The sequence below is a fragment of the Rattus norvegicus genome, chromosome 6 (assembly GCF_036323735.1).
Source record: "Rattus norvegicus strain BN/NHsdMcwi chromosome 6, GRCr8, whole genome shotgun sequence".
NCBI lineage: Eukaryota > Metazoa > Chordata > Mammalia > Rodentia > Muridae > Rattus > Rattus norvegicus.
In genome coordinates this window covers 20021390-20044317 of record NC_086024.1, presented here as the reverse complement: position 1 = coordinate 20044317, position 22928 = coordinate 20021390, and the positions used below count along the sequence as shown (strand labels likewise).

The following is a 22928-nucleotide window of genomic DNA, read 5'->3' as shown; positions in this document are numbered from 1 at the left end:
TCCGGAAGATACTGCCGCTCCTCACAGAACAGGCTCGTCACTCAATCCAGCAAGAGTATTCCTTACTAGGTACTCAAGTGTGATGAAAAGTTTTGTATATGTAAGAACCTGTGTATTATTTATTGAGTTTCTACTTACAATGCAAAAGCTTGGAGATCATTAAAATAGTTTTCAATAGGTGAAAGAGTAAATCACCAAGGTTCAATCAAATATGGGACTATTAATCAATAAAAGAAATGAGTTATCATGTCACAAAAAGGCAAGGATGAATCCAAGTCACACAGCTAAGTGAAAGAAAGCCAGTCTAGAAAGCCATATGTCATACAATTCTAGTTATATGACATTTTGGAGTGGAAAAATACATATGCAAAAATGTATAATATATAACATATACATATCTGTATACCTGTATACATATCAGGAACTGACTTATGAGGGGAGGGAGGACAAAATTGATACATGAGTTGGTGATTTTCACAGACAGTGAAACTATTCTATAAGACAGGATAGTCTGTCACAGAACTGAGCTGTAACACAGTTCCCTCCGAGGTAAACTGTGGACTTCAGTAATAACAATGTTGCAACCTTGGCTCATCTGTTTTAACAAGCATCACACTCATGCAGGGTGGAAACTGGAAGACTAGCATCTGGTGCTGGAGCATAGGCTTTAAGAATGAGCATGGAAAGGTTGAGGGAAGGGAAAGTCGTTCAAGTGAACACTCAAAACCACATCACAAAACACAGGGGTGAGTTCAAGTCCGGGAGCTCGGTGAAAGAAGCCATATTTAGGGAACAGAGTCCTTAAATAAAGCCAGGAAGAAACCACACCCTTAATGCAATAAAAATAGGGTTGTTTAAAGGGTACTCAGAAGCACAGGTAGGTAGTAACCTGCTTGGGTTTTTAAGAGCATGGGGGATGGAGGGGCTTTTTAGAACTAAAATCAAGCCAGGCATTGTGGTACATGTCTATAATCCCAGCACTTGAGAGCCTGAGGCAAGTTAATAGCAAGGATTAAGGCCCGACTGTGATACATATATAATCCAGGCTGCACAGGAGGTGAGGTCCTGTAATGCGCTTGTTGCTCACTGTGATCTGGAGTTCAAACTCTGACACCAGTAGGTCTGGGAAGTTCCACACTGTAAAGTCAACGTCAACATTTCACTCTGTGTCTAAGAGTGAAAGAACAGACACCTCTGCAGAAAGCAAAAGCAGAGTGGCTGGGAAAACGTGTGCTCCACCAACCCCAGTCACAGATGCTTATGGGGGGAGGAAATAAAAATCTACCATGATTAAAAGTCAGCACACAGAACAAAACCAACAAAGATTAAACCTACTAAAGATTAAAATTATAGAATGACACTTCAAAAGAAAATGTTAAAGAGTAATTTTTAAAAACAAACATAAAAGAAGTCAAAACTGAAGAAATTATGCAAAAGGTATACATAGACTTGACAAAGTGTTTATAAAGGAACTTCTAGAAACACTAATCATTACAATGTAAAAGCAATGGTCTATATAACATGTCCCTCCAGGACCCTATAGTGAAGCAGTGATTTAAAGTATGTGGGGATGAGAATGAAGAGGTGGCGCAGTGATTAAGAGCGCTGGCTGCTCTTCCACAGGTCCTGGGATGATTCCCAGACACGCATGGCAGCTCCAAGCTTCGGTAACTGTGGAGGGACTCTGAACAGCCTCTTCAGGCATCCTCACAAACCAGGCACACAAAGCTCATGGCTCACAGACATATATGCAGACAAACACACATACACATAACATAAAGTTAAATTAAAAGGCAGGAAACACACACAAAGGATATAGAATCATAAGGAGAAGTGAGGTGCAGGAACAGAAGGGGGGGATATAGAACAGTAAGGAGAAGAGAGGTGCAGGAACAGAAGGGGGGGGGGAAATGCTTCACAACTTTCTGGGCTACTAAAGCACGGCACTTGTCGGCCTAGAGAAAAAACACACTTCTACTCACAGGTCTACACAATATTTTGAAGTTTCGGGACACCAGAGCTGAATGGGGAAATTTCAAAGTCAACCAGAGAAAAGACAGATGCGCTGGAAGCTGCAGAGGAGCTGAGAGCAAACCTCTGTCCCAGCAAACTACAACACGGTAGCAAAGATAACTAAGGATACTTGGGGGAATGACATTTATCTCACATGGTTCCTCACTTTAATTCTTTAAGCACTGAATAGTACAGAAAGCAGTCAAGACACCAGGAGGGTCAGCAAGCCAAGAGACTGTGTCAACATGAGGACACCATCTGAGATGGCCATCTGTAGACAAGGAAGGTCTCACAGCAACCAACCTGCAGCGTTGACGAACAGTACAGAAGCAGGGTCAGACACAGCACACACACACAGAGCAGACAGAGTGACCAGAGTCACCATGCATGCAGGCATTTTATGGGCAATCTCAAAACTATAAAAATAAAAGTTAGACCTTTGAGTGGGTGTGGGGGAGAGAATTTGGTGAGAAATGTCACCACATACCAACCACCAGCTTCCCAACATCAGAAAGACAAGGTTGGTACTAATGAATTTGGAATGCACAACAAAATAAATCGTGTTCCTACTTCTTTTCAAAGACTTATCTATCTATTTATTGTGGAAAGGGGTGCATACCATGGTATGATTACGAATGGTGGAGAGCGTCTTGCAGAAGTCAGTTCTCTCTACCTTGGAGATTTCAGGGATCAAAGTCAGGTCATCAGGCTTGGTGATACAAGCCTTTACCTGCTGAGCCATCTGACAAGCCCTGCCAATTCTTAACTGGCACTCACCTGTATATTAAATTTCTGAAACATTATCTATCTCATTTCCCCATATGCCCTTTACTAAGAAAAGTTACCACTTTCATCCCTCGGGAGTGACTATGTGTGGCATATGTATACATACGTTTCTACAGCATGTGTATCTCCCTCGGTCACTCTCACTCTCGGTTTCTTTGAGACAAGGTCTATCACTACACCCAGAGCTCACTGACTAGGTTAGACCGGCTGGCTTCTCAGCTCCAGGGATCCTCTATCTCAATCTGCCCAACGCTGGGCTCAGAGGCGTGTGCCACTGCAGTTGGCCTTTGTGTGGGGACTGGAGGAATCTGAACTCCGATTTTCATGCTTGCTTGGCAAGCAATTTGCCAACGCTCTACTCAGCCCACACATTCTTCTGACTGACTTTGTAGTTCTTTACATACAGAGATCCAATTTTCCTTAAGCACTAAATCAAGATCAGTGTTTCCAGGAAGTCTTAAATTTCTACAGTCTAAGCCTCATTGTTGTCCTTAAATGTTCAACTTCTACCTTAGAAATGCTACTTAGATGTGTCTCTATCCATAGCATATCCTGACACCAGGCCACAAGCTGTCGAGATCAGAAAGAAACATGGTGGGCTCTTCTCAACAATCCAGCACTGCTCTGCTGCTTGTTTTTCCTGTGAAAAAAGCAACCTTCAAGTACATTTCTCCTTCTAAAGTCAAAGATGATGCATTCTAAAAAATATGCACATATAAATATAATATCTCACATATAAAAATAAGCCGAGTGCGTGAGGCCATTGTTTTCATCTTTGACGGTACAAAAATGGGGTTTTTAAATAGCCCTTTTTCTAGTCTTTTCCTTGTTGCCAATGTTAAGAGGAGTCCATATGCTCAGGGCTAAAAATGAACAAGGTTAAGCCAAAGGAGGTCAGACCTCATTAGCACAGTGAGGACTTTAATAAGAAATGAAAACGCGGCTCACAAAATGACTAATGTACTGTCTTGACTATCCCATAATTACCTTTTTGCTGTAGTATCATCAGAATAGGCTAGGGATAAAATTTATGAATTTTTAAAAAATAACAAAAATATTGATGAGATTTTTATAAAATCTAAATATATAGATATATTACAGCCAGAGATAAGAAGATTCAATGATGATAAGACCTTAATTCTCCATAAATTAATCTGCAGATCTCACACAGCTCCAATCAAAATCCCAGCAGGCTATGTATGTGATAAAATATTGCAAAATGATAACGATATTCAAAGAGTGTTTAAACGAGCACACGCACAAGCTGGTAAAAGCAGCCTGAGCGTCAATCAGCTGTGCAGATAGGCTATGGCCATAGGATGGCTGAGCAGATAGGCTATGGCCACAGGACGGCTGAGCACGGGACCCTGAGGCTGCACTACACTTCCTGCCTCCTCCCCAAGTTTACAATTTGTGTTAATTAAAAAAAAAAAACCTACAAAAATTCCAACAAGCTTTTATATTTACATTGAAAACTAATCCTGAAATATGTATAAAAAGCCAAGGCTATAACTAGAAAAGGCGATTGTGAAAAACATAGCAATGCTGGAACATACACATTACCTGATTTCAACTTTCAAATCACAGTGATCGGGACAGTGAAGTAGCCGTGAAAGTACAGCCCTCATCAGCAGAGGAGAGCGACCCCGCACAGGGTCCGGCTATGTACCGCTAAGTGGCTTCCCCTAGAGGCCAGCAGTCATCTGTGATCCACGTACACTCAGCTTCAGAAGACACTTCGTGGTGTCAGGCGTCACTGGAGAACCTGTGGCATGAACTGGAGCAGCACTAACGTGGTTCAGTGGGGGGACACCAGGGAGCCTCTGTAATGTCCTGGAAATGCATGGAACGGTCCATCTTACTACGACACTGGACCACACAGCTGTATACATTGTCAGAACCACATAACTGAAGCATATAATCTGTGCTTCACTGTAGTTTTAGAAGAGTTATCTATTTATTTAGGTGTCTGGGTGCCAGTGTGAGATCACCTAGAAGCAGGGCTGGAGATGACAGCCTGACATGGTCCTGGGAGTCTGCCAGAGCAGTGCCTACTCTTACCCAATAAGCCACCTCTCCAGACCCATGTACTTTTTAAAATTATACAACAGTAAACAGATTTATAAAATATTTGTGTCTAAAAACATTAAAAGTATTTATTTTAAAATATTTTTTCTTATTGTTTATTGTCTATAAGATATATATGCTGGCCCACTTATCCTTTTAGAAGCTGCCCTCTGAATCTGTAGCACTTTGAAAAGACAGAGCTTTTCATGTCTTCCTAATAATGCTTCAGTCCTCAAAAGAAACTGATCTCACCAGTCCTTGTGCAAAGTCTTGGAAGGGATTGGGGCCCAGCCCCTTCCTGTTACTCTGCCGCTGAGCTGCTGTGATCAGAACAAGCCTCCCCACCACACACTACCACGGCCATGAGATACTGCACCTCCACAGGCCCAGAGGTTAAGTGTCTAGGCATGGAAACCTTTTAAGCTATGAGCCAAGCTTAAGCCTTCTTTTTCATTAAGTCGTTTTTCTCAGGCGTTTTGTTATAGCAACAAAGCTCAAACACCTTAGCTTACTTCAAATAACCTTGGAGCAAAGTCCCAGAATCCCTGAAACTTCCTGAGATTCTTTTTGGTCCAGGAAGTCAAAACTATTTTCAGAACAGTACAAAAAATGCTATTTTCCACCATGACTAAGCCTCAGCACAAACCGAGGAAGTAGACACACAGTAACTAGCACTCACATGCTCTTCGCTGCCGCAGATTCAGAGGGCACACTCGTTTCTACCAGAGAATGTCTTTGTTGGAGTACAACATTACTATTTTTATTACATCTTGACTCCACAATCCATACCGTCTCATACCCTGTGTGATGAAACTAGACGTGCACACGAGACACTTGTGCAGTGCCGCAGCTCTTCTGCCACTGTGAGCTGCAAGCCGAGCCAGCTGCTTCTCCATGGTACACCAGCTTTACTCAGAGCGACCACAGGGAAACTGGGCTGCTCATGACTGGGTATATGACAGACATTTTCTTGAAAATGAATTAAATGCATGTTGCACCAGTGAAACAACTGATAGATAGCGTTTGTGGCAGCCACGCATCCAGCCAGCACTGTCAAGCAGAATCAGACTCCTGGGAAGCCTGTTTGGGGCACTTGAAGAAGACCCAGACAACATAGGAAACCTGCATTTTCCCAAATGGCCAAAGCATGATGACAAAAGCCATGTGTGGATGACAAGACTGAGTGCCGCTCCAGCTTCACATGCAAGGAACTGGAAAGAGGCCACCACTTCTCAAGGGGCAGAGAAGAGTATTCTCTCTTCTCCAACTCCACCTATGTGAGACCAGATCGTTTTCTTGTATTTCAGCCAAACATTGCCACAGGCTAGAAAAGTAGAACTGAGATTCTGTGTTCGTTTTAACCAGACAGGAAACACATTTCAAAACACACCAAGGTCACCCTCATTCGATTTTTTGTTTAAAAAAGTTATTTTTCATTAAAATGTGATTTATTCTAATATGAACAGTTTATTACTAGCAATATTTTTTATTTCGCAGATATATTTGCTACTGTGAACAGCAATGAGTATCACTAATATATACAATGTCAGGGTTCTGTAGCAAGTATTTCTGCCCTTCCTCTCAGATCTGTGGTCATGACTGTCAGAACTACAGGACACTTCTAGCACTGTTACTCCCACAGGAAAGCCTTCTATGCCCCCAGAGCCCATGCTGTTGTATTAACCCATGTCCCACAAGTTTGGCCCTACTTATCCAGCAACCTTTTTTCTCCATGTTCCACTCCGAGTGCCTTCCATGCTTGTCAACCTTTTTTCTTCCTCAATCCTTTACCCATCATTACATATCACCTGGATGGCTGCCCACTCTCTTCCCTGCCTCCTCCAAGTTACCTAAATCTTACCGGTTCTTTGAGACCACTGAGCCTAACGTATTAGTAAATGGGTATCCTTTAACCTACAGGCAGTAAAGAGAGAGTGTTCAGGTAAAGACGGTGGAAGATTTACACAAATAAAAACAAAACAACTCAGTACTTCAAATTCCTAAGAAGAGTTTAAGCAACAACAAAAATGTCTTTCTGAAAACCAGTCACATAGTTACAGGACAAAGGCAGCCAGCACCACTGCACTGGGACCCTCATCTAGAATCGCAGGTTGAAGGATCTGCAACAGAAACAGCCTCTTCCAGATCATAAAAAAGAACTGTAAACGCCAAACAACAGCAAAAGAAAACACAATTCCATTTCTTGAATTTAAGGTTTCTTTTCCTACTGCTGAACAAAGTTCTTTCCCTAAAAATTCAATCATGTTTTCAAGCAGCAACATATAAAGAAGAACTTAGTGGTGAATTTTTAGAGTTGAGACTCCCTTAGAAAGTACTTTGAACCAAATGGTTTTTGATTCCCCCAAACATTGAACTATTACATATGCATAGTGGGATTTTGGGCTCAGGACCAAGTTTAAAGATGAAGTTCACCTGTTTCTTGCGCCCTGTTCAAACTGCTTAGAGGAAGTGTTACTAATGTCTTCTCAGCATACCTATATCCGGGCTGCACCAGTGAGATCAGAACTGAACTTCCCACCTGTGACATCAATCTCTGCTACACTGCTTTGGATTTCAGACTATTTTGTATTTCAGTCTGTTGGATTAGGGGTCTATCACACCCATTTATGGCCATGAAATCTTCAGCATAAACGACAGTGACTTCTTGTGCATGACAATGCTGGAATGTCTGGCGTTCTGCGCTCACTAATGCCAGAGCCTTAGGACTGACCCAGCAGCACTGTGCTGTGAGCTCTGCCCGTCGGAAACAATGGTCTGTCCTGCCACTCATGGAGCTGCCATTCTCCTGTGTCTCGTACTTCTTCCTTCCAGATACTCACTGACACTCTATGTATCGGTCACTCTTCTAGGCCCTCAAGATCCAGCGCTGAATCAAGCAAAATCGTTCTGGATTTACACTCTGGTAAAACATGACATGTAGTGAGTGACACAGGCTATACTGAGAAACTCAGAAAAAATGGGGAGAGCTGAACTGTCTATGAATGTAACCAAATGAGAGCCTGGTGCTCGCATGACTTCTCTGGATGCCAAGAGCTGCTGGCACAGGCAGAGTAGACTGTGTGGACACTGCCAGGTTGCTATCAGGAACTATCTCACATGAACACTCCTTCTAATCGGATGCTTAAATCCCGGGAGAAAGAGCCTTTCTCTAAGTTAGTTGATAGTACTTTGTTGGGATATCTTTTCTCATTCTAAATATTTTTTCACTTTCGGTGGCAAATTGTTTAATTCTAATTTACTTGTATTCCTAATATTCTAGTTCTACCAAGTATGGATATTTTCCAGAAAGATAGATATTGGGTGGAGGGTAATGGACAGACTTACTAAAAGTGATATGAGAACTATATCCTAACTATAACCCTTTTAATGATACTAAGTGTGTAGCTTCAACATGATGGAAATGAAAAGACATGCCATCTAGAGGCCAGGAAGGGAGGCAGAGATTCTGAGTAGAGATGGGAAGTGAGGAAACAAAGATGAGGGGGAGGGGTAGCAGGAAAAAGATAGAGTCACATTAGCAGCAACTGGCCACACAGTTCTAACCCTTTCCCAGACAACACCATCACAACAGGAGGACCTACGGCACACAGAGGAGGACGGGGTCATGGAGCTAGTAGGTCGTGACAACAGGGAGCCTGGCTCCAGAACGTGCTCTTTAGACTGCCATGACACCACAGACAGCTCAGCTGTGGAGAGTATGAGAATGAGGAAACCAGTAAGGTTTTGGTCTCAAACTTGGATAACTAAAAGTAGATATACATCTTACATTCCTATAAATACTGTGTACCAAACCCTGCCATTTCTACCACCCACTGTCCCCAATACATCTGCTTTCTATTAGAGCTGTTCAGTGTATGATTGCTGGTCAATCCTTTCTCACAAGACAATTTCCCAATTATTCATCTCAATACAAATCATGTCTACGATGTACATTTACAGAGACTACACACGAACCACACAAAGACTGAAAGCAAACTGTTAGGAATTGTAATGCAAATACCCGTGTTTTCTGATGGCCTTAGGTGACCCTCATAAAAGGATCACTCGACTTCCCCCCACAAAGGAGGTCACGACCCAGAAGTTGAGAACTATTGCTCTAGACTTCGCTCTCCACAGAAGCACAAGTGAGCAGGACTTCTGCCAGCTATGGCCGGCTGCTCTTAAGTGCTTCAAGTCTTCATGTTCTTCATCTGACGGGAGGATGGACAACAGTCCGACCAGGTGAGGTGGCAGAAGCCTGCAATCTCAGGATACAGCAGGCAGCTTAGGCTACGAGACTGTCTGCCTCAGAAACAACAAACAACGGACAAACTACCAACATGGCCCTGAGAGCTCTACAAAGTTTTCTTCTGTGAGTGCTAACTATAATGGAAAAGCCATCTTTGTTGACATCTGGATACCTTGAAAGACACAGTCACAAGGAAGCTAACGCACATTTCTCTAAACACTACATTGACTTTCTGGCTTATTACCTATGCCTCGATGTTTTCTCCTGCCCAATTTCCCACCTACTTCAAATCTTATGTAGATGGATACACAAGTGGGGCTTTGGGGCTTAATTACACTGTAGCCTTTACTTCTGAGGCAATGACTTTCAACCATACGTAGACTTAAAAAGAAAATATTGTCAACATTTCCAAAGTATGTCCTACAGGACACTAGTTCTAAGGAGAAGCAACAGGTATGGAGAAAAAGAACCCAATAACCAAGCTAAGCTTGAAGTTTGCTGGGTCGAGCAGAGTTTGGCAGGCTTAACACAGTGCTATTATTACTATTATTACTTTATTACTACTGTTGTTATTGTTGTAAGGCATGTTTGTGGGGGTCAAAGGGCAACTCTACAGAGTCGGTTTTCTCCTACCACCTTATGTAGAATCAGCCTCAGACTGCAAGGCTTTAAGGAAAGCTCTTTACCTGCTGAGTCCTTTCACTGCCTCTTGGGTCTTTACTGTACCCATGGTGTGGCATTCCCTGAAGCATCTGTGTAGGGACTGTGACTAATGCCTGAAAATCTAATCCAGAAGTCAGAGATCGCTCCAAGGACTCAAGCTATAACACACTGTCAAAACAGAGGCCTCCCTAATGGGCGACAAGATCAGTGCAAGGCAAAGGGACAGAGCTTAAGAGAACACAGGGCTTGGCGTAGAGATACATAATAGGATTCCTGAAATAAACCTAGAAAAGCAAAGACTGTAGGGGCAGCAATAATTTGAACTAAACTGGAAAAGTGCCATGTCTATGGAAAGACAGTACAACACACAGAGATATTACATGCAGACAGTATGAACTATACAAAATGTCCCAATTTCTCCAATACAGTTCCTCCAATGACAAACCTAAGCTCATTACATTCTCATCGAGAACATAAAGAATCCTTACATCCATGTCAACCTTTTAACATGTAATACAGCATATTCATCTAAAAGGTTCACACTTGAGAACCATGGAATTGATATGTAGCAGAGGATGGCCTTGTTGGGCACCAAAGGGAGGAGGAAGCCCTTGATCCTCCCAAGGCTGGACCCCCCAGCGTAGGGGAATGTCAGGGTGGGGAGGCAGAAAGGGGTGGGTGGTTGGGTGGGGGAAAGGGGATAACATTTGAAATGTAAATAAAAAATCCATAAAAAAAATCATACAAAAGAAAGAAGAATGAACCATGGAATTGAAAGAAAAAAGCTAGTCCCCCCCCTTTCTATAACCTATTAGGTAAGTTTATGATTTTGTGTTTGGGCTGCATTCATAGCTATCCTGAGTCATATGGGGCCCGTGGCTAGACATGCTTGCTGGGCCATTTCACACGAAAAAAGGAAGAACAAACACATATAACAATGTTTCTTCAGAGCACTTCATGATCATCTTGGGGCCATCGGCAGCTCTACCTGTCTGCCTCACGGCTCCTAGGTAACCCTTGTACAAATGCTTCATGGCTGATAACGACTGTGCACGGTTACATGGCAAGTCATAGGTAATATAATTTCTCTCTTTAAAAATGTGTGTTCGCGTATTCTCAGACAGTGCAGATGAAATGGACCACAGTGGCTGAAACGAAGGAAGGGACGAGGGAAGGTGGGACAGAGGGAGGGAAAGGGTGAAAAAAGAAAGGGGAAAAAACTTATTTTCGGGGTAAAAGTCAAGTCGTTCACTTTGCACCAACTAGAAGGACCTGTGATGGTAAGAACAGTAGCAGAAGAAGTAGCCCTGTAACGATAAGTGTGTTTTACAAGCTGCATAGGTGCTGGATCCCAAATCGTCAACAGCCCAGGTCAGCACTCTCTAAACAAGCTACAAATACAGTAACTGTTACTGCAGTGGGTGGAAGAGTTTTCAAAATAAAAATCCCTTGAAACACCAACCTCCCAAGAATTACTATAATTAGGTCTAACGTACTTACTTAATAGACCCACCACTCCATTTTTAGCGCCTACTCACTGACAGTTTAAGGAGCAACAACGCTCGTACACCGGCTTTTAGAAACAAGACTCACTTTTCTCCAGCTCATCAGTGGCATGTGTGTCAGAAACACCTAACAGCAAAACAAATGTGGAAAAGCTGTATCTTCACGGTGAGGCTTGGTCGTGAAAAGAAAGGTAGGTTCGGCTTGGGCTGTTTAGGTGGCAGGAGGTGAGACGCAGACACCACATAGTGATTCTCTAGAACAGAGACATCACCAGGGTCTCTGGTGATTGAAAGAGTCTGGCAGGCAGGAATCAAGCTTCGATTTTCTGATGTGCACTGGCAGGCTACAAAACCAAGTGAGTGAGGAGCTGCCAAAAGAGCCACACAAAACTCAGAGTGTGCCACAGTCCAAATGCCCAGGGCTAGTGGGCCTCAGTTTCTTCCCTAGGAAATTCAGCATCACATAATCTATCCGAGTCCATCTTTACAGAGACGGTGCCTTCCACTGATGTAGAATCCAGCCTACAAACTAGTCAGCTTTTACCTTTGCCATGTACCAACTTTAGAAAGTTAAACCTCCTTATGCCTGCTTCTTCAACTGCATCTGCCTCACAACATAGTTGTAGGAATAGGGAGGAAACTTCCAGTAAGTACATGCCGGATAGCAAGCACTTCGGACGTAGTTAGCTACGTCATCATGAATGGCTGACAAGATTTATCGACCTGCCAGACTTCTGTTACATTTAGAGAGAAGAATTACAGACTCGAATTTTTTTCTTTTTAGTCAAACAAGTTACCATCTATATTAAATGAGTTTGCTTTGAGACAGTCTTATTCTGCTACTCATACTCACCACATAGGCCAGGCTGGCCCTGAACTGGTAGCCAGCATTCTCCTGCCTCAGCTTCCCAAGGGCTGAGATTACAGGCATGTGCTGGGAACACATATATTTTTCAGTATACAGAATTTAGCTGTCTTCTTCTTGTTTTTTTAGGTTTGTTTTTAAATATGGTAGACACATAGCTAATTATTCCTATCAGGAACCTACCTATAACCCTGGTAAAACATCATTCTTGGCTACGTAACAATTTCAAACTCTGTCTGAGCAACATGAGACGACCTCAAGAACTAGAAACACACACACACACACACACACACACACACACACACATGCGCACAGAGGCATATGCAAGTGTGCCAAAATTTCTCTGTACACATTGCTACTTGAGACAAAATTTAACTTTTCATCTACTATAATCAAGATTCCCCCAGACAGTTACTAGATCTTGGATTTGGATATATTTCTACCTTAAGTCAAGACCAAATTCTAAAACACCATTATTATTCTCGGGACTGTCCCAAGCCTCTTAACTGCTCGTTCCCCACAATGCACTCTGGCCATCATGACAGGGAATGTTTAAAGTCCAAGTATTCGTGTGTGTGTGCATGTGTGTGTGTGTGTGTGTGTGTGTGCATGTGATACATGTCATGTAACTCCTGTAGTACCCTCATTCCACTTTTCGTGTGTTCTGAGGATCTACCTAAGCAAGCCTGAGCCTGAGCCTCTGCCCAGAAGTCCAAGTCTAAATCAGATACAGTATGCATGCCCACACCTCTCCTGGTCAGGGGGCATAGGGGGAGAGGATTATGACTTTCATGCCAGCTTGATATACACAGCAAAATCCTGTATACTGGAAAGTAAAACAAAAAGGAAGGAAAGAAATGGGGCCTGGAAAGACAGCTCAGCAGCTAAGAGCACAGGCTGTTCTTCCATGACTCAAACTTGGTTCCCAGCACCCTTGTCAGATGGCTCACAACTGCCTGGAACTCCAGCTCCAAGCAATCTGATGCCCTCTTCTGGGCTCCATGGACACGGACACACACACACACACACACACACACACACACACACACACACACGCACACACGCATGCACGCACTTTAAGAAAGAATGGAAAAGTCCATATCTTAAGTTTACTCCCCATAAGACCCCCAGCTAAAAGGTCTACAGGAACCAGGGTCCACGGCCAGGGTCTCTGTGGCTGCTCAGGCTTCTTCTTCCTCAGCTTCATACTGGTGTCTCTGGCCTTTGAATCACCATCCCCCAATGTGGTATCATCCCTTCTCATCACTGCCCTGGGCATGGTCCTATCATCTTTCAGATCTTGTCTAGAAGCTGAGAGACCGGAGCAGGATAAATCAGGCCCTCTTGTTCTGCGCTAGCAACCCTGCCGTCCTCTTTATGGCACAAAAGTGACTGAAACTGCTGTTCAATGTTGTTCTTGTCCAGAAAAAAAAAAAGACTTCAAATAAATCTGGGTCCATTGCTGTCTTTAGTATGCCAATACGTGGCTGCTAAGTTATACACTGTAGTTTTGCTCAACCCACCTTTGTCAACAGAGGAAAGTGGTGTGCTATGTGAGGGACCTGAGTTACTGGCTACCTTACCTTACACATTCCACTGGGGCAAGAATAAAAACTCATTGCTTTAGCATGGACAAAAAACAAAGGGAAAACTAAACTTTCCAACATAATACTAAGTTTCTCTAGGCATCCTCAGGTGTTCTGGAAAACTTTAGTTACCAAGTAAGTAGATAGGCAACTAAATCAAGACTGCTGCCACCTTTGGCACCATCCACCTCCCTTCTTGGCAGACTTCGTGAGGCCAAGAGTTGAGCTGGCCTGAGAGGAATGATTTATCCTCCCACATTTAGAAGTGGTCCCTTTGCAACAGAAACGCTGGACTGCTAAACAGCTTTGAATTCTAACCCTGTCAAACCAATACCCTTCCTAGATCCTCGATTCACAAAAAAAAAAAAAAAAAAAAAAAAAAAAAAAAAAGGAAAGAAACAACTGATTCCTATGTTGATCCCTATGTGACACTGACAAAACCAAACACCACTACCCAATTCTTCTTGGAGAAATAGAAAAACGAAGTTGCTTTCCTACCTCCAAAAACATCTCTCTCTCTACAAAACAAGACTACTTGGAAAATCACAAGAAACTGACAAGCAGATGTTAAGAGGCTAAAGGCTAAGACTGTAGGTGGAGGCTGCCCAGCGTTAGGGCAGATCCAGCAGGCCCAGACGGACAGCAGCTCCCAGCCACCGGCCAATGATCCCAGGTCCCGGAGGGGCACGTAGGTTTGTCAAACGCCAAGCCCCAGCACCTCGGTTCGTCACACAGACCCTGCCCAGGCAACAAGCACCCAGCCCCGCTCCGCACTCCCAGGAGCGCCGCGGCTCCAGAGGCAGCCCTTCCCGGGACTGGGCGCAGTAGAGGCTGGGGTCAGAGACCGCGCGTCCCGGACACCGCTCCGGTGAGGACGCTGAGGGCTGCGGTCCCACGCCTGCCTCTTTGTTCCGTCCGGGCGGCGCAGGCCCGGGCTCGGCGGCCCCTGCCCTCACCTTGTAGACGTCGCCGTAGGTGCCGCTGCCTATGCGTTGGATCAGCTCGAAGTCCTCCTGCGGGTTCCGGCGGGACAGGTCGAAGCCCGGGTTCATGGCGGGCCCCGGGTGCCCCCCGCCTCCCTCCCGGCCCGGGGAGGGGGGGCGCTCAGGGGGGCCGCACGGAGGGAGCGCCCGCGGCCGGCCCGGCTCCGCCGCCGGTCACAATCGCCCGGCTGCACGCCGCGGCCGCCGCCGACCACGACGAGCCGCCCGGCGTCCCCGCCCCCCGCCGCCGCGCGGAGCCGGGTCACACCCACCAGGAGAGGAGCGCGCCCGCAGCCCCTCGCTCAGGGTGCAGCTCCAACATGGCTTCCGCCCGCCGCTCCGCCCGCCCTCCCGTTCCCGGCCCGCGCGACACTGCGCAGCCGCCATCCCCGAGGCCGCGCGCTCCCGGCGAGCCCTGCGCGCTCCCGGCTTGCGAATCTGTCCGTACGCGCTGGACGCGCCAGACTCCCAGTAACAAAGTTGGACTCCTTGCTTCTTGTGGTCCCTGCGCCTGAACAGGTAGTAGTTGGAATGCACAAGATGGTATTCCCCAACTTTTTAGGAGTAGTCACACGCGGGCTACAACGAGAGCCACGACCCTTTTTCCAAAGTTTAGGGGGAGGAGGTCCCCATCAGGAAGGTGAGCAAGACCCTGGAGGGCAGTGACACTTGGGTTCTTGACTGGGGTGCATAGAGAACGGGGGTGAAGATGAGGGTGCGAGGGGAGTTCATGGAGGGCGTGGGCGGAAAGCAGTGCAAAACCAAAGCCGTGATTGACCTCTGTCCAGGGAGAAGGCTGGGTTGTCAAAGCCGGGGGCGGGGACTAAGCAAGCTGACAACCCTGAGACTGGGGAGGTTGTAGAGGGTGTGGCCTGGACAGGATCTATTCCCACACCTGAAATGCAAACACGTGACCATCCCGAGGCTACGTAGCTGCGACCTTACCTGCCCAGCGCTCCACCCAGCATAAGATCCAGATAGCCAGCATCACGTCCAGACTGCTAAAAGTTATCTTAGAAAGGATGTAGGTAATGGAAGGGTCATGTTGGGTTCTAAGTAAACTTAACTACTACGCATTTCCAAAAACTGTAGCCAAGTCACCGAGGACCACTCCGGCGGTCCGTTGGATTTTTTTGCTTCAAAAATGCTCTTCTGATCTCTTTAGGAACCACACCTAAGGACTAATGTGCCTTTCTGCCTAATTCCTTCTCAAAAACTAGGTCTCATCACACCTGTTAAGGAATAGTTGGACGAACTACTTAAAGTTAACGACCTCAAGGGGTTGGGGATTTAGCTCAGCGGTAGAGCACTTGCCTAGCAAACGCAAGGCCCTAGGTTCAATCCCCAGCTCCGAAAAAAAAGAAAAGAAAAGAAAAGAAGTTAGCGACCTCATATTTTTTTTTAAACTTTTCTATCATGTTACTTACGGTAAAATTACCTATTGACTAAATTTGCAAATTGTTTACTCCACACCAAATGTGGTGGCATATGCCTGCCATCCAAGCACTTGGGAGGCCGAGCTGGGGCATCTCTGTAAGGGCAGCAGCAACCTTGACTGCAGAGTCAGGACGTGTGTGTTTACTGGAGTAATTGACTAAAAGCTGTTGGGAAAGGCCCCTCTCTGTACCACATAAACTGCCTTCCAATTGTACAGTGTTTAAGTATCCTAAAGCATCAGATTGTGACAGTGTTGCTTACATTGATGCCCCAGGAGTGCATGTCACAGGATTAATTCAGGAGAAACCTTAAGGCCATGGTATCTGAGCTACTGGGGACCATACGTGGTTTTCCCAGCTTCTTTCTCCTGGTTGAAGGCACTAGCAGAGGCTGAGGAGCAGGCCTGCCTTCTGCCTGTGCTGTGGGTGGAGGGAGAACTGTTTGTCTTCTTTAGGCTAAACAGGCAGATAATTAGTCCTGGATTCAGATAAGGAGATGTTAAGTCTCCCAAATCCACACCAGCTCTGCTTGCTTTCTGCCCTTTTCGTGCTAAAGGAAAAAAAAAAAAAAAAGCCAAGTTTCCAGGACTGAATCACTTGCACCAGAAAGTTCTAATGGTTTCACTGTTTTGTTTGCTGGGATTATCATCTCTGCAGATAACCGAGTGTTTGCATCACTAATAGGCTTCTTTCAAAGGGAGAGACATTTCATGGGGTTGGAACCGGCTTTCAAGTTTTGTTTGTTCCATTTTGGCAGGGCTTAGCTACTCCTTTTTTCTGAGACAGATTTTCTTGTAGGGGCCCAACTTGCCATATGGGGTAGGCCATAAATAAAAAGGTCTTTTTGTAATTAACTGCTCACAAGGAGTAAAAATACTTTGTTCCTTTGGGGATCTACCCATACAGCTAAATACAATACTCTCTACCACCCCCGAGCCCCATCTAATTCGCCGCTACTTTGCTACAAGTAATACTAATGATCAGGCACTCACTTTTTTTTTTTTTCCCCGGAGCTGAGGACCGTACCCAGGGCCTTGCGCTTGCTAGGCAAGCGCTCTACCACTGAGCTAAATCCCCAACCCCTTGAGACATACTCTTTTTTTTTTAAGATTTATTTATTCATTTATTATATATAAGTACACTGAAGCTGTCTTCACACACACCAGAAGAAGGCATCAGATCTCTTTACAGATGGTTGTGGGCCACCATGTGGTTGCTGGGAATTGAACTCAGGACCTTGGGAAGAGCAGTCAGTGCTCTTAACCACTGAGCCATCTTCTCCAGCCCAGGCACTCACTTTGAATAAGAGAAAGGGCTTCCCCCTTCTATGTTTAGAAACATTCTTAGAAACCATCTGGGTTTCACCCTTAGCTTTACTGTTGCTTGAATGCTGTGCGAAGGAATCCACCTTACCAGTAGATTAAATACGGTGAGTGAACGCTCTTAATAACATGCAGGAAACAGTGTTGTCTTCCAGGACTGGGTGCTTACAAGGAGCCAATTACTTCCCGCATATTATCTCATTTAATTCACACAGCAACCTGATAGCCTAGATCATATTACAGCTTTTTATGGCATCACAGGCTAACTAAGCTACTCAAGGTCATATAAGAAAGCTCAGGTTTTGTTTGTTTGTTTGTTTGTTTGTTTTTACAGAGGCAGCTTAATAGCAAAGGCTAGATTCCTAGCCACCAGTCTATTCTGTTTACACAACATATCCCACCATATTCTCTTTTTTTTTCTTACAATAAGCCACACATAGTTTGTGTAATGCTTTTATTTAAATTGAATTGTTCTGCAACGGGCTTAAGGGATGAGCATTCGGTTCTGGTGGTAAAAGAACACAGAAAGGGAGCTGAAGCACCTGCTCTCCAGTTTGTAATGTCACAAACAACCCGGTCAATAAATGGGTTTCAGAAATGAACGGCCCAAAGGAATAGAGATGGCCAGTAAACCTATGAAAAAAAAAATGGCCATCCTCACCAGTCATCAGAGCAATGCAAGCCCAAACTACACAGAAATTCTATCTTACACCAGTCAGAATGTCAGTCAGCAAGAAAAGAAACAGAGAATGTGGACCAAAGGGAGTCCACATGTGCTGGTGGGAATGTAAACTTAGTCCAGCCTCTATGAAAATTGGTATGGAGGTTTCTCAAGAATCTAGAAGTGGATCTGCTATGAGGCCCAGCTATACCCCTCGTGGGTATTTACCCAAAGACTCCAAATCAGCATTCTCACAGAGATGGCTCCACACTGATGTTTATTGCAGCGCAATTCACAATAGCTAAGTTATGGCACCGACGTAGGTGTTCGTCAAGAGAGAAACGGATAAGGAAGATGTGGTATATATACACAATTGAATTGTTTTCAGCCATAATGAAGACTGAAGTTATGTCATTTGTGGGAAAATAGATGCAACCAGAGACAGAAAGCCAGTCTCAGGCAAGTGATATCATATTTTCTCTGGTTTGTAGTTCCTGCATATAGTCACAGAAAACCATGTGGGTATATATTAAGTGAAAGTGGAAGTGAAATTGTCCAGGGGAAAATAGAGGATTGGCAGGAAGGGGAGGAGCAAGAAAAGGGAAGGTGGGAGTAACAAGGCAGTATATGCTCACCATACAGTATATAGCCATAGGAAAACAAAAGAACAAGCAGAAGCACAGAAGCTCAGGGGAGCAACATTACTACACACTGGAAGATCGGGGACTGATGCTAAAATTGATGTCTGAATTCATTGAGGGTAGTCAGGCAAAGAAGGGGAGATGGTGTTCTCCAAGAATGCTCATCAGCCTCGGGCTCTTACGTCGACATCTTTGTAAGCACTGCCCAGCAGAGCTATGTGAAAAAGCTACCCCGGGCTGCCTCCCTCATGGCCAGCATATCCAGACCAGTAACCAGGCTCTCCTGGGGTCCTGCCTTAGAAATTTCTTGATCACAGTACTAACTCCCATTTTTTACTGCTCTATTTTCATGACTTACTGATGACAGCGCTGCCGATTTACCATAACTGGCACTCACACTTGGATACGATAGAGGCTCTGCAAAGGGAACACCTAGCAAAAGTTAGATAAAAAAAAAAAAAAAAAAAAAAAAAAAAAGATTGCCAAGGCTGGAGAGATGGCTCAGTGGTTAAGAGCACTGACTGCTCTTCCAGAGGTCCTGAGTTCAATTCCCAGCAACCATATGGTGACTCACAACCATCTGTAATGAGATCTGATGCCCTCTTCTGGTGTGTCTGAAGACAGCGACAGTGTACTCATATACATAAAATCTTAAAAAAAAAAAAAAGGTGCATACTGTCTTCTAGGGGGTTCTACTTCAGCGCCCAGCACTCATATCGATTGCTCACGAATGCCTCCATCGCTGGCTCCAGAGGACCTGATACATTCATGTGAACACACGAAAACACAGATATGCATATTTAAATTATTTTCAGAGACTACCACCAGGCCATACACTGGAGAGGAAAATCAGACATGTATGTGAAATAATATGACTCAAGTAAGAGTGGGTGCATGTGTGTTTGCCTGGGAAGCCCCGAAGAGGGTGCTAGATCTCCTGTAGCTGGAGTTACAGGTGCTTGTGATCCACCTGATATGGATGCTAAGAACCAAACTTAGGTCCTTTGGAAGCCCAGTAAATTCTCTGAACTACCGAGCCACCTGTCCAGCCTAACTGCGTGTTTCAAGGATGGGGACAGGAAGAGCCAAGGGCAATGAGTCTAAAAAGTCTGATGGCTTTTGTGAAATTTATTTTTCAGCTAGGATCTCATGTAGCCCAAGCTGGCCTCATGCCCACTCTGTGGCGGAGAATAACCTTGAACTCCTAATCCTCCTGCCTTCATTAAAAATGTGGTACCCTATTAACCAGTTCATGTGGTGCTTGGGAACGAAGCCAGGGCTGTGACACACTAGGCAAACACCCAACTGAGTAACATCCCCAGCTTATGTTTTGTAATTAAAAACAAAAACAAAAACAAATTATTCTCTTTTAGGTCTTCCTGGAGTATAATTATCAATAAATATGCTTAGTGTGTGACATGATATATATGAAATGATTATCACAGACCAGCTGGAAAGGTATTTGTTTTAAGAAAAGGGTCTCACCTGCCTTTGCATCTCGACTTTGTCTCCTTTCCTGAAGGACCGCAGGAAACTGTTGCCTAACTAAGGCTGCTAGGGTGGGTCAAAGAGAAAATAAACATAAACTGATATCACACTAAGCCCACAAAGCACTAAGTACCATTATTTGGGGCATATGTAAGAATGTCTGCCCACCAGAACTCGGTGGTAGAACGCTATTGCTCAAGACGCTATACACTTTGGTCACAGAATATGGGGAAATCAAGCTGACACCATCATAGTACTGGGAGGTGCTGTGCAGGCTGCTGAGGAGTGGGGTTGGGAATCATCAGTGTTACCCAGCTGTGAACTCTGTAGTTGTACAACTGATGACACGGCAAGACACGCTCCAGGGCGCAACAGTGGCGTGAAAGGCATTCTGATTGGATTCTGATTGGTAAAGCCTGCATTCTGATTGGACGTAAAGCCTGCATTCTGATTGGATGTAAAGCCTGCCTTCTGATTGAATGTAAAGCCTGCATTCTGATTGGATGTAAAGCCTGCATTCTGATTGGATGTAAAGCCTGCTCGCGCAACAAACATATGCCTAGCACTGGAAACATGGCCCACTATCCACAGAAGCTCATAGGCCATAGGGGGTGACCCTACTACTATTATTTTGCTAATAGAAATAGTATCAGTTTGCCCTTTAATTCTTATCTCTTGTCTCATAAATTGGTGAAGCTCTCAGACTCATCAGAGAAGTTTCTTTGTGGGACAGACAGTGGTTAACAGACATTTGCAACTGTCCAGAGTGCAGAGAATGAGTGTCTTGGCATACTCCTGACCACAACTGGGACATCTTCAACATTTCTCCCTTTTCAAAGCTCAGGGACAGTCTAAGAAGAGGAGAAAGAGTTTATTAAAAAAAAAAAAAAAAGCCAGGCATTAGGGAGTACCGGAGCAAAACAATGTCTTCTAGACATGTCACGCTAAGGTCACCAGTCTCCTCAGATGATAGCATCTGTGGCCATCTGTACAGAATCTGCAAAAAAGATGGTTTAGCATGAAGGGAAGTGGTGGTGGTGGTGTAGCTCGCAAGTCCCCATCCTCAGCTGAAGAGCTATCGACGTTTGATGCTTCTGGAAGAGTCAGTTTTTCTTAAGGGTATGGACCCCAGTGGTAGGTCGACTCTGCTCCGTTGGATGGCCCCACACCCCTGAGTATTTGTGCAGCACGGGTGGACTGGATGAGTTACTAAGGAAAAAACGGGAGCAAAAGTTGGGAGGGGGAAGGAGTGTATTGTGGAATGAGTGGGAAGTGAGTATAACACCTCTGCTTGTATGGAATTTCTCAAAAAAATTTTTAGAACGTTTTTATTCATAAGCCACTTAATATTGATTAAGCCACCTAGAATTGAACCTGGGTCCTTTGGAAGATTAGCCAGTCCTCATAACTGCTGAACTATCCTCTTTTCCATAAAATACCTCTTAAATTGGCTTACACTGTTAGAAAAAATAATAGTGATAGCAAGGTGTAGGACCCATAATTCTGGTACTTAGGAGGCAGAAGAAGAAAGGTCTCCAGGGTGTGGTAAGGCTGAGCTAGACAAGACCAGTCACAAAAGTGATGGATGGATGGATGGGTGGATGGGTGGATGGGTGGATGGGTGGATGGATGGATGGTGAAAGATGCAGCCATGAAGATAGGATTAGAGATCTGATTTAGGACACATATATCAGGGGCCCTGAGTTTAGACCTAGAGTATTGAGGCTGAAGCTAGAATCCACAGGCTCAGGGAGAGGAGAGGACCGGCAGAGCTTGGGTAGAATGCAGGCTTCTGGCTTGGGTAATGAGGAAGCGTGGTATCCGGATCGACACTTGCCACGACAAAGGGAACTGGTGTTTGGAGGAAGGTTCTAACCATATCAAAGTGGACGGTTGTGCTCCCTTTCTGTTGAGTTGCAGGTGCTCAACTGGAAATGACGTGTGAGAAATATATGCGTCGGATACATAGAAAAGAGCTCTAAACAGATGGGGAGTCATTTGGAAAGGCTTACTGAACATTAGAAAGACGCAAAGTCCCAAACTATAACATTTGGATGAGGTGGCAGGACATGAGCCCTGCACTTAAGTAGGGAATGTGGACACATTTTCACCTTGCAGTGACACACCTGCAGGGAAACAGGGCCAGAAGGAGGTACCAGATGCTCCTTGGGAAGAACATAGTTCTTTTTCAAACTAGTATATTTTAAACGTTGTTTCCTTAAAGTATCATGCTTAGCATTTATTTACAGGGGCCAGAGTGTGGCTCAGTGATAGAACACTTGATTAGTACACACACAGCTCTGTGTTTTGTTGGTGACATTGACAAAATTATTAGCCTGGGCATGGTGGCTCATTCTTGCAATCCCAACGTTCCGGAAGACTGAGGCAGAGAAGTCAGCCACAAGTTTGAAGTCAACTTGTATAGTTTTAGGCAAGCCCTGGAAACTTAGTGAGACTTTATCGCAAAACAAAAAACAATAAAAAATTATTTGAGTCTTTATTTGCAGGTAAGGCAGAGACCTCTGCCTGAGAGTGGGTGGGGCTGGGAGCCTTTGGGTGGTGTTTCTCAGTCTTTGGCGTGTTATTTTAATCAGCCCAGCTCCCAGATTTACATATCTCCTAACCCAGTGGATGTCAATGAAGGTTTTGTTAGTGTTTAGGGC

General features: G+C 44.6%; 1 protein-coding gene across 12 annotated transcripts in view; it reads right to left on the bottom strand.

Moving 5' to 3' along the window:
- The window catches only part of Map4k3 (mitogen-activated protein kinase kinase kinase kinase 3), a 169338-nt gene extending 154266 nt beyond the window's left edge, over window positions 1-15072 (bottom strand). For 4 of the 12 annotated variants that reach the window (XM_039111729.2, XM_039111727.2, XM_017594019.3 and 1 more), the window contains exon 1: window positions 14691-15071. In XM_039111729.2, coding sequence (XP_038967657.1) covers window positions 14691-14786 — 96 coding nt within the window. In that variant the 5' untranslated portion in view covers window positions 14787-15071. Of the gene's footprint in view, window positions 1-14690 lie in introns of all 12 variants that reach the window. The other 8 variants (XM_063261504.1, XM_006239656.5, XM_039111730.2 and 5 more) reach the window with 4 other exon arrangements.
- Window positions 15073-22928: the final 7856 nt, after the last annotated feature.